Genomic DNA, 11,835 nt, shown 5'->3' with positions numbered 1-11,835 from the left:
AATACATTGTAGTTTTCTACTCATAATCGGTAGAATACCTTGCGTCTTGCTAGTGAATATGCTGAGAATAATTTAATTTCAATAGGAGTAGCATAAGATGTTTGAGAATTAGGATTTTGAGTTAATTACTTGTGGGCTTGTAACTGTTTTCATAATTCCAAATCCCAACGAAATAATTAATGCTTTATTATTTTAAAACTTAATATATACATATATTTTTCTCATGTAAATTTATTCGGTATGGTTCTGTATTTTTTTTGATTTATTTTCATAAAACAAAAATCTACCCTAATTATCGTAATAATTATAGATTTACATAAAAATCTACAATTTTATAAAAAGAAAACTAAAAATCGGTATGATAAGGTACAGTTCAGTATATTTAATCGATTTTTAAATATCCATTGACACCCCTATTTATTTATTTTAACACCTACAGCAAACAAAAATATGTGTTAGCAGTTTATTTAGATAATTAATTGGGGAAAACAGATACAAATAAACTATATTAAAATGTTTCAAATATCCTGGTCCTTCTTCACCAAGTAATACGTCATATTATTCTCCTGCTGACTATTACGATGTTTACATTTGTTAAAATATATATATATATATATATATATATATATATATATATATATATATATATATATATATATATATATATATAGATATATAAAAACTGATAAAATTATCCTTAGGTAACCTGCTATAAAAAAAAATAAAAAGAGTTTCAGTATAGTTTTAAGTATACATATCAAAGAAAGAGTTTGTTAATTATATTCCATATTTTGATGGTTTGTTAATTATATTCTATATTTATATGTATATATACTATGTGTTGACTCCCGGCCCCTTAATTTTTTGGTATGTTTACTTTTATATATTTTGACACCCCTTAATAAAAATTCTGGCTCCGCCACTGATTGGGTAACAAAGGAGAAGAGAGATAGCATCCCGACTGGCTATCGATGAGGAGAAAAGAATCCTAATGTATGGTCCTAATTTAAACATGTCACCTGCACGACTCACTACATAGATTTAAGGAATGCAGGATAATGTGATTCCTCGTCTGATATCTTGTATTACTGGATACAAACAAAAAGGTCATAAAAACTATAAGACGTGTGTCATCCATGTCGCAAACTTTTGATCAAATACAGAATTTCTTTTTTCTGTCTGTTTCTGGAATTGCATGCACAAAAATGTAATGGTTTATAAATATAAATATAATGTACATGAGCAGTTGCATGCGTATGGAGCTATTGTACATATACTGTACCTCTTCTTGGTTCCTGACCTAAAAATAAGGTTATCCAAAAGTTAAAATTGACATATCTTTCTATCTAATATCTGGGTAAACTTCGCGAATGGTTCCTACATAACTATGTGTCTTTAACACAAAGTCACACAATATTATTTTATCACATCAAATAACGACACCAGGATAACTAAATGATCACGATACCGTAAATATAAATTTCCCGTGGACTTAAATATATCTTTGCATTGGTGCAACACACAATTTTTTCACTTATTTCGTTATATAAATTAAATACTTTTTTCTATTTACTGCGCGATAAATCAAATTGTTCTCGCCGTGTGCAAATAGTATCATCATAGGACCAAAAGAATAACAATATAATGGAGAAGAAATGGGAACGTAACAAAATTGGAACGTGTGATATATTTTGGTGGAGTAGTAACGGGACGGGGACCCGCAAAGGCAGAAGGTGAGCCAGGGGAGTAGTGAGCTTAATGATGCTGGCTAGCCCACGCTAGACCCTGTAGAGCCGCAACGTGAACGGGCTCCAAACAACCCCATCATTTCTCCTTCCCTGGGTCCCGCTTTCCACCCAATTGTCATTACCCCGTTTATCTCTCCTTCTCGTTACCAGCTCAAGCCGCCGCATTATTTACTTGGCTTAACTAGCTAACATGTTCTTTTTCATTTATTTCTTGAATGTATTTTCGTTGTTTTCCAGTAAAAGGGAGAAGATGATTTTTGCTACTTATGAGTATGCATCGTATGTTTTTACTAATGTCTTATAAAATTTTACTCGATTATACTTCAACCAATACTTAGATACTGTTTTAAACTTAGAGAAATTAAAAGTATCGCCTAGAACACTATTCTCATGTATGTATCATGCATCCAAATATGCAAAACTTAGCGATGAATTATTTTCTACGTAAAACATTTTAAACTATAAGGTCTATCGGAAGCATGTCTACCTCACATAAGGTAGGTAGGTGTAAGGTCATTGTACACCCCATCTTCCTCAGACCCCACTTGGGGAATCACACTGAGTATTTTATTGTTGTATAACATTTCAAATTATACCAAAACACCTTCAAATTTGTTCTTTATGAGTTCAGATTTTCCAATAGCAAGAACTTCACCTGATCAAGAAGGAATTGTCTGACTTGATTAATATCATGTGATTTTTAGCATAATAGTAAGTCGCGTGGTTCCTACTTTTTTGGGGGGGTCAATACCATTGTTAAGAGGGTAATAAGTTTAGGGTAGGAAACAAAACGGCAACGGGCTTCAAGCTCCGTTTCACGACTCTCCATCAGCTGAAACAGTATAGGGTTTACATATATAAGTAGCCATATTGAGAGCTGTATAATGATTACAGTCGGTGGTGGTGTAGGAAGCGTATTAGTCACGGGCAACAACAAAAACTGCCTCACTTCAATCATGTCTCGTACATTTGTATATTTGATATGGTAATTCAACTTGATACCCAATATCTACTGCTGCTTATGTCTTCCCTCTTCTGCAATTTCTACTGTGTTTTCTTTTTGTCTTTAGCCTTGTGTCTTCTTAAAAAGATCTAGAGAGACTTGCAATTTTATTTTTGTTGGTACACTTTAATAATTTTAGCTTAAGCTTGTTTCTTTTGCAAGGTGGAATTCATTAGTAAATTAGTTGAGGTGTTTAACTTGAAATTTGGAAAAGGGGAAAAAGAGAGCTTAAGACCATAATTAACAGACTCCCATCGTTATGATTCCCTATCGGTTATTAAGTCGAATCATTGCCGCTTTGTTCATACAGCTAAATCAATCTTCAAACTTAACAAGAAAAGGTCTAAACTTTTAGCATTCAGTTACAAAACCCTATCCACGGGAGAACCTAAAAGGTGAAGAAAAGAGAAAAGTAAAGCCAATTTGGACATAGTGAAATGCACGTTCTTTTGTTACTGCTGTGAAATTATGCCTCGTAGTCATGAAATGTCTTTAGCGAGAACAAGAGGTCCAACAAATTGTGGTGGGATAGTAAGTATTCTTTTACTTTTAACTAGAGGTTTTGGGTTCGAATCCGAAATATGAAATCAAATATATTAGGGATCATTTTGCCCCTTAATATGATATTTCCGGAAGCAAATTTATTAAATCTAATTAGGTCTCAATACAAGTACCGGATACTCCCCAAAAGAAGAACAAGAGGTGAAAGAATGTTAGCTCGTTGGTTCAGCTGGTCCCAAGTGGCAGTAATGTCAGTAAGGAACAAGAAAGGGTAGGGACTAAGGAGAATGACCATGGTTTGAATTGTTTGGGCCACCTTTTATTTACCTCTTTTAGACATGCATGAGGAGAATATTGTCCAATCCTAAAATTCTTTTTCCTGAAACATATCCTGTTCCATTACGTCATCACTGTAATGAATAAAACCAAAATAAGATTGATTTCTTTTCTTACTTGCATATTTTGGAATTAATCAATTTCAATAAGGTTCCTTAATTCTTAGGGTCTTTCGGGAGATCACCTGTGCAAATTCAATTAAGCTGATTAGTCTGGTGCCGTTACTCTCTTTGAAATCCCCCGTTTACCCTCCTTTCTTTGTCATAGAACTGTTCTCATTATTTCCTCTTATTTTTGTGACATTCAAACAGAAACAAAATATTCTCCTCCATATTGTTCTCTCTATGACTATAACTAAAAACAACCAAGAAAAGAAAAGGAAAAAGATAGTAAGAAAGTCATTATCAATGGTGGGTGAGTGGAGATGGCAGTTGCCCACACGCTGTGTGCCAAATTTTTTGCCACCTTTTTTGGCGCCCAAAAGCTTTCCCAACAATTCTGCTAAGCGAGAGAAACAGAAATGACTATTAAAGATTACGGTGGAGTGATAAATATTTCTCGGTCCTTAATCAGAGCTTCAGGTTCGACTTCTCGAGTCATGGATATGGTATTATATCTTGTAGGAACGTTTTACCCCTAAAAAGAGATTTCTCTACTCGAAATAGGATTAGTCAAGTCTCAAAGCAGATACCGAACACCAAATAGAAAACCAAAATACAGATAAACAGAAAATGACAACATATGATCAATTAAATTTTGAGCTATTATCACTAGTTACTACTCTATTACATTATCCTTCATCATTAGGGCTTTTTCTTTCTCTCTCTCTCTATTTGTTGGGTGGAGTGACTTTATATAACCCTATTAGTTCATCGTTCTTCCATTCCCTTGAGCCCTTTTCCATTTTCGTTCATTTGTCATCTTCTTAACTTTCCTCTCCTCGGGATCTGGTCCGAAGAGCGACCAAGTTGGAGTTCCACAATTCCCGAGGATTAAACTTTCAACTCTTCTCTTTTTTCTATTTTAGTCTTTTTGTCTTGTCTTGTCTCTTGTCTTTTACATGTACTTTCTGACCTCATCAAGGAAAAAAAAAACCCTATTCCTCTCTGCTCAAAATTGACTTTGCTCAGATCTGTGCACTTGAAAATTAAGGTTTGTTCCACCTGTGAGATCTTGTCCTTTATCAGCTTTATGCTTGTTATAAGTAATTTGTGACTATTAATGAGCTTATATAATTAAGTTATAATAGCAGGAATTAATTAACTGTTTGGTTAATGTGGTCTTTTCAATTTACTGTGGGTTTTTTCGGAATTGAATGTGCTTGTTGGTTTCTTCACACAATGACTGGTAATCTTGTGATAATTAGAAACACTCATTCTTGGCTATTTCTTTCATATTCATGTATCTCCGTTGATATTACATGCTAAATGATTATTATTGTTACTCCAACACTATCATATGCTTCGTTATATATAATCTATTTAGAGATGGGGGTAAATGATACTAACAGCTATATTAATCCTTGATTGATAAAAACACGCACGTACGTACTCCGGAAATAGAGATTTATAGTTGAAGATCCTACTTCTGTATTTGCTCCTACTATTATCCTTTAAAAATAACATTAATAGTAGTCCCATTTGTATACCAGGCTACTAAGAATTTATCTTCCTTAATATTCTTTTTCTGATCTGGACGCAAAATAAAGTCAAAGGACAGTAATTGCTAAAATGTGGACCTGAAAATATTCATGCGGATACTGTTTCATTCCTTGGATTAGATTATAACTATCCTTAAGAAGCGTTGAGTACTCGATGTAAATCAACAAAGTTTTCCAAGAAAATAAGCAATCTATTTCAATCAAGCATTTTCTCATGTCGAATTTAAAGGAGTTATAGACTTCGTCGTAAATTACTATCTAATTTTCTGCTTTATATATTTTCCCTTTTCTCAATATTCTTTTTTCCGTTTTCTCCATGTAGTTCGTCATTATATCTTGTTTATTGTCTTTGTTGGACTTTCTTAAAGTGTAGTCCACGCAGTTTGTAGTGTGAGGGGTGAGGGAAATTGGTCTTTGATCTGAATAATGTTTGCTAGAAATTAATCGACTTTGTTAAGATAAGCGATTTCTATTTCAATGTGTCGATGAAATGTTGTAAGTAGATCATGAGAAAAACAGCACTGCAGTTTGGTTGAAAGCAAAAGAGTAATTAATGTCTGCTTCTCTAATTGTTTAGAAAATTTGAAGTCACCTCATTTTGCAGAATTAAACATTCAGTACTGAAAAATGCCCTGATGGTTTCTACCCAATATCACTTCTTTTTTAAACACTACTTCATTGAAAGAAAAAAATGTCATCTAAATTGAAACAGAGAGAGTCTACAATTTCTTTAATTGGAATCAAGTAGAACTAGGCATACCCCCCCCCCCCCCCACCCACTACACACATAACACAACACACACCATATGGTAATTGTTCGACAAGAAGTCTACTATAGTAGCAAATCCTGATAGTTTTTTTTAATATTTTATGGACAATTTTATCAAATTAGGATCACTTTTATAACACATACACCTTTTTCTCTACATTTCGAAACGAATACGAGCCGTGTTATTAAGAGATTTAATTAATTGCATGCCCAAGTTGAATGAAACAAGGAGTCGACCTCCAAATTTATTTTGCAGCACTCCCATACTTCTCCAAGCATTTGGTTGATCAAGAAACTAAGTGACTGCATTTGTTTGTGCTCCACTAAATATATCATAATCTGGGATTAAATATTAAAAATCAGAAACTAGATAGAAACTTTCAGTCTGCACTTTGATCTCCTTACCAAGCTTTCAATGTAAGTACTGAAAGCTGATATTCTTTTATTTTTGTGAATATACATGCAGGTCATACAATATTTGATTGCTGCAAGATCATGAATTCTTTTTCACATGTTCCTCCTGGATTTCGTTTCCATCCAACTGATGAAGAACTTGTAGATTATTACCTCAGGAAGAAAATTACTTCCAGAAGGATTGACCTAGATGTTATCAAAGATGTGGACCTCTACAAGATTGAACCATGGGATCTTCAAGGTATTAGTATTAAAATATAATTAATAAATTTGCAATAACTCATATACTCAAAATATAAATGATCTAACGGGGAAAAATTCTTTGAATATAGAACTATGCAGAATAGGGACAGAAGAACAGAATGAATGGTACTTTTTCAGCCACAAAGATAAAAAATATCCAACTGGTACAAGAACAAATAGAGCAACAGCAGCAGGATTCTGGAAAGCAACTGGAAGAGACAAAGCTATATATTCCAAGCATGACTTGATTGGCATGAGGAAGACTTTGGTATTTTACAAAGGGAGGGCTCCCAATGGTAAAAAATCTGACTGGATAATGCATGAATACCGACTTGAGACTGATCCAAATGGTGCTCCTCAGGCAAGTTATTCTATTTTGTGTAATTTCAAACCTTATGCCTTTACATCTAGAATTATTCATGTGACTGGGAGGTTACGAGTTCAAGCAGTGGAAATAGCCTCTTACAGAAACGCGGGGTAAGACCCTTGTGGTCCCCGAATCCTACGCATAGCGAAAGCTTAGTAGACCAGGCTGATCCTTTATTAATTAGATCATATCTTTTGGTTGACCACATGCAAAGTCCTCCTAAGCAAATCAAACAATAACTCCAGTAAACAAGCTACACAATCAAATGATTGTTTTTGGACTTGTGCAATATCATTCTATTTCCCCCAAAGGCTATTTGGACACTTTCCTTGAAGAATTTTCTTTTACATGACTGTGTAACAGTGCATTTTAACCTCTATTTTTGGGTTTGCGCGCATAAAGTCCCACGTGAAAAATAGAAAAAAGAAGCTAGTTATGTGAGGCTTTTTGGAAAAACCGTACTAGTTTGATTGATTGTTGTAAAACAACGACAGGAAGAAGGATGGGTGGTATGCCGAGTGTTCAAGAAGAGAATAGCAACAATGAGGAAAGAAAGTGAGTACGAGTCACCAATATGGTATGATCATGATCAAGTCTCATTCATGCCGGACATGGACTCCCCAAAGCAACAACACTCTCACTCTGGCCTCACTTACCACTATCCTAATTACCCTTGCAAGAAGGAGCTGGATAATTTGCATTACCAAATTCCACCTCATCATCAGCAATTTCTTCAACTTCCTCTTTTAGAAAGTCCTAAGTTTCTTCCACCACCTCCATGCAGCTCAATGCCAGTATTTGCGATTAACGTTAATAATCATGTGCATCAGTATGGAAACAACAACAACAATATTAGTACCAATACTAATGAACTAGTTGGAGATGATCAAGTGATGGATTGGCGAGTGCTTGACAAATTTGTAGCTTCTCAACTTAGCCAAGAGGAGGAAAATGATTACTCAAATACCTTGCAGGCTGCTGCCGATGACTCAAATTTGAACAAGCAAGAAGCAGCTACGGAAAATACTTCAACCGCATCCTCCTCTTCTCAGATTGATCTGTGGAAGTAATTAAAATGAAATCCTCCTACTTAAGACAAGTAAATACTCATCATAGGAAGTACACTTATTTGTTGACTAAATATCAAGTATTATTTGTACATAATAATACTACGTACTATATATATGACCCTTGTACTAATATTAAGTTAAGAGAACATGATGAAAGAATAGGTGAATTATATATATGCAGCCATCTTTATTAGCTGCTTGAGATGTAATTGAAGCATTTTCATTTTGTCAGGCATGGCTATCGATGTTATGGTATGATAGCTACTGCTTTGGTTATGTAAACCAGTGGATATTTCGAATGTGTTTAAATGTTACATTATGTAGTGATATTAGACTAATAATATCCGTGTTTTATTTTTTGAATTTATTTTATATTGGTATTCATCCAGTTAAAGGAACTCCAAAAGGTCCTGAATGGGAGATTAATTTCCAATTTCAGTTCTTGACTTTCTTTAGGAAAATTTTTGTATCCACGAGTAAAGGGTAAATATTAAACTGGACTATTGAGTTCCATGCCTAAAGTCAGAAAAGGCTTAATTAACTTGGCAATATATGGTGTCAAAAAGACAACCCATAAGTACTTTTAAAGAACAAAGACGACATAGATGAAAATGAGAGCTCAAAATACTCCTACGGGAGTCCTCTAACCTGTTTCGTTAGAAGATAAAAAAGAGGCATGTTGATCTTAGCTCAATAGGTTGGCTACCCAAATTTCACCTTATTTGTGAGGCTTCAATTTCCCGCCGTATAATTCCTATCACTCGTTTCCCTTCTCCTACTCCCTATATACAGTCAAACCTCTCTATAACAGCCTCATTTGTTCCGAATATTTTTGGATGTTATAGCGAAGTGCTGTTATAGAGAGGTCTGACCGTATAATTTTAAAAAAATTAAAAATAAAAACCAATTTCAAACGTTTTAAGAAAAAGTAGACCGATTTCCTTGTTAAAGTTTAACTATATATGATTATATGGCAACCATTATATATGGTTAAACAATTGCAAATATAAACATGCATTGCTTATTGGTTAAGTCAGTCTTTGGTTTTAAAAAAAACTATTTTGGAAAAGAAATGATTTATTTTTCCGGCTTAATTTGCGGTCCATCAGCCCAAGAATATATTAACGTAACTTTGAAGGTGAGACTTATCCAGTTGTTGTGTTTCATCGGTACTCTTGGCAGCTTGAACTGCAATTGCTTTGCTTAAATACTTGTTGTTCTTCAATCTTGACAGAAAAGAAAAGAATCTGATAATACTCTGAAATATTTACCAGAAAGAAAGATCACCACTAATTAAAGTCCAAGTTATGCATGCCACTATATATGCTATCATTAGCTCTAAAGGACATTTATGTAGCTTGAAGAATAATGAATTCCAGCTATAGCACTAACATCTCCTACTACATGATCAGAGCTCTTTACTCAAATTTACTACTCCCTCAAAAATTACACAACTTTTTATCGAAACAAAAAAAAAAATATTTATATTATGCATATCGACGATGGAAAGACTTTTTTACAGTAAGTTGTACCGAGTAATATTTATCATAAGGAATTACCAGTAATTAATTAACTTATAAATGGAGCTGATTGTGTAATATATTTTATATTGCATGCATAGAATTTAGACAAAAGAACCAACAACAACAACAGTAGAAGCTTTCGTCTCAAACAAAAGGTTTTCCTTTTCTTCTTCTCTGTTCCTTTTTGGGAAAAGCTAGAAAGAAAAAAAAGGAGGATGAACACATTCTTATGAGATGGTCTTTTTCCAACATGTTGACATGCAGATGTAAGCAAATACTTAAAACGGTGAAACTTGCTCTCAGTCTCAGTTCCTTTTCTAAAGTATATTTGCCTAATTACCAAAATCTCCTGAGAGTTGAAATTTGAAAACGAGAACATTATCTTCAGGAATATACCAAACGAAAAAAGAGCTGGATACTTACATAAACCTTTTCGGAACATGCATTAGCTAGAAATCTTCCGAAATTAAATTGCTGAAGAACTGATAAACCAGAGAAAAATGAAAGGGAAGCTAAGTCAGAGTTGTTTGTAGAAAATCTTGTGGACTAAATACCATGAAAAGGTAGAGAGAGTCCGACTAATTGGGACATGGCTTTGTCTGCTAGCGATAATTTCGACCTTCGAAGTCCTTTTCAAGCAAAGGTAAGAAAATATTCTTCGAGAAAGCATACTCATTAAGTATGTTTCCCAACTCATTGACCGAGAGAGAGAGAGAGAGTAGTAATATTTCAATCAATAGAATGGTATCCTAGGATGAAAAGAAGAATTATCTTAAGTCAATCAGTCTGAAAAAGTGCGGATTCTAGGAGTGTGTTTGTTATAACGGAAAATAAAAATTTCTTGGAAAACAAGTAGTAATCTTATTCATTTTTCGGTGTTTGGTGTGCAAATTAAGGAAAATAACTTCTCAAGAATATTCATAAATAATTTAGATACAGTAAACATGAAGCCATAAACTTTCGAACCAACAACATTAATCCGAACCCATAAATTTCATAAACTTCCGAACAGCTAAACATTTGAAATCGGAACTTTGGAACCCGTAAACTTTATAATTTCTAAACCTGTAAACTTCCAAACACATAAACCTCCGAACTCATAACTTTGGAACTTGTAAAATTTCGAAATTGTAAACCAAAAGATGAAAAAACTAAAACTGAAAATATATAGAAAAAATATTTTTTTTCCCCAAGGGGGAGGGGGGGAAGGGGGGAGGGTGGGTGTGCAGAAAACGAAAAAACAGAAATTTGAAATTACAAAAAAAAAAAATTGTGTGGGGTGGGGGGCAGTGGGATGGGGATGGGAGGGAGGAGGTAGGGGTGGGTGGTGCAGAAAAACGAAAAAACATAAATTTAAAAATTACAAAAACAAAAAGTAAAAAAAAAAAGAAAAGAAAAAAAAATTTGTGCGGGGGTGGGGGGCAGTGGGGGATGAAAAAAAAAACTTTTATGGAGAGAGGGGGTAGGGTAAGGTGGATTGGTAAGGGTGCGGAATAGGGTGGGAAGGTTGAGAAGGAGTTTTGGAAAATGTTTTCCCTTCTCTTGATAAGGAAAATATTTTCCTCCAATTGAAGGAAAATGAATTCATAAGGAAAATATTTTTCAAAATATTTAATCCAACCAAACATGAAAAAATTAAAAAATATTTTTCGGCCTTCATACCAAACACACCCTAGGAGTCAAAACCATAGGTGTGTAAATACGCATGACATGAAGATGATGAGCACCTGGGGGATCATAATTAAGGTTCTTGGAAGTTATGTTTGTGTGTAAATTAAGTTAACATCATCGACAACTCCCATGTGACTGTTATTATATATGCTCTTTTCGATAAATGACTTTGTCCTGCATTCATAATTTCGTTTACTCTTCTCATAAGAAAAAAGAAACACTGTAAATATTTCTGCGTCCAATAATTTTCCGTGATTAATCCATTTTTTGATCGTCAACTGATCAATTTTTAGTAAATTCAGCACATCTTACTTAGCCTATAAATAGGAATATAAACAACTGTCGGAAATCAAATACTTGTGTAAATTTATTTCAATCGTTCTGTAATAGTACTGTGATAAATCACTCGTTGAATAGTGGTACTATTTTCTGCACCTCTTCCCATTTATGTGACATATTTTCTCAAAAACTATTTACTTTTAGCATTCCAATTATCCTTAGTGAAATGACTTTTTGCCCCACCCCTCCCC

The 11,835-nt window shown here is 34.0% G+C and overlaps 1 protein-coding gene across 1 annotated transcript; it reads left to right on the top strand.

Moving 5' to 3' along the window:
* Window positions 1-4,448: 4,448 nt before the first annotated feature.
* On the top strand, window positions 4,449-8,470 carry LOC109237090 (NAC domain-containing protein 7-like). Its single transcript, XM_019403349.1, has 4 exons — window positions 4,449-4,740; window positions 6,484-6,672; window positions 6,764-7,035; window positions 7,536-8,470. Exons 2-4 carry the CDS (start codon window positions 6,513-6,515, stop codon window positions 8,109-8,111), a joined length of 1,008 nt encoding a protein of 335 aa, XP_019258894.1. The 5' UTR covers window positions 4,449-4,740; window positions 6,484-6,512; the 3' UTR covers window positions 8,112-8,470.
* The last annotated feature ends 3,365 nt before the right edge of the window (window positions 8,471-11,835 follow it).

Source organism: Nicotiana attenuata, unplaced genomic scaffold, assembly GCF_001879085.1.
Source record: "Nicotiana attenuata strain UT unplaced genomic scaffold, NIATTr2, whole genome shotgun sequence".
Taxonomy (NCBI): domain Eukaryota; kingdom Viridiplantae; phylum Streptophyta; class Magnoliopsida; order Solanales; family Solanaceae; genus Nicotiana; species Nicotiana attenuata.
The sequence above is the reverse complement of the archived record's forward strand: the minus strand, read 5'-3'. Positions and strand labels throughout refer to the sequence as shown.

What these genes read in the sequence shown, in the direction of transcription:
- LOC109237090 (XM_019403349.1), top strand. Translation starts at nt 6,513, where the DNA reads ATGAATTCTTTTTCACATGTTCCTCCTGGATTTCGTTTCCATCCAACT. An exon ending in TGAACCATGGGATCTTCAAG is followed by an intron (nt 6,673 to 6,763) that starts GTATTAGTATTA and finishes CTTTGAATATAG; the next exon opens with AACTATGCAGAATAGGGACA. An exon ending in ATCCAAATGGTGCTCCTCAG is followed by an intron (nt 7,036 to 7,535) that starts GCAAGTTATTCT and finishes AAACAACGACAG; the next exon opens with GAAGAAGGATGGGTGGTATG.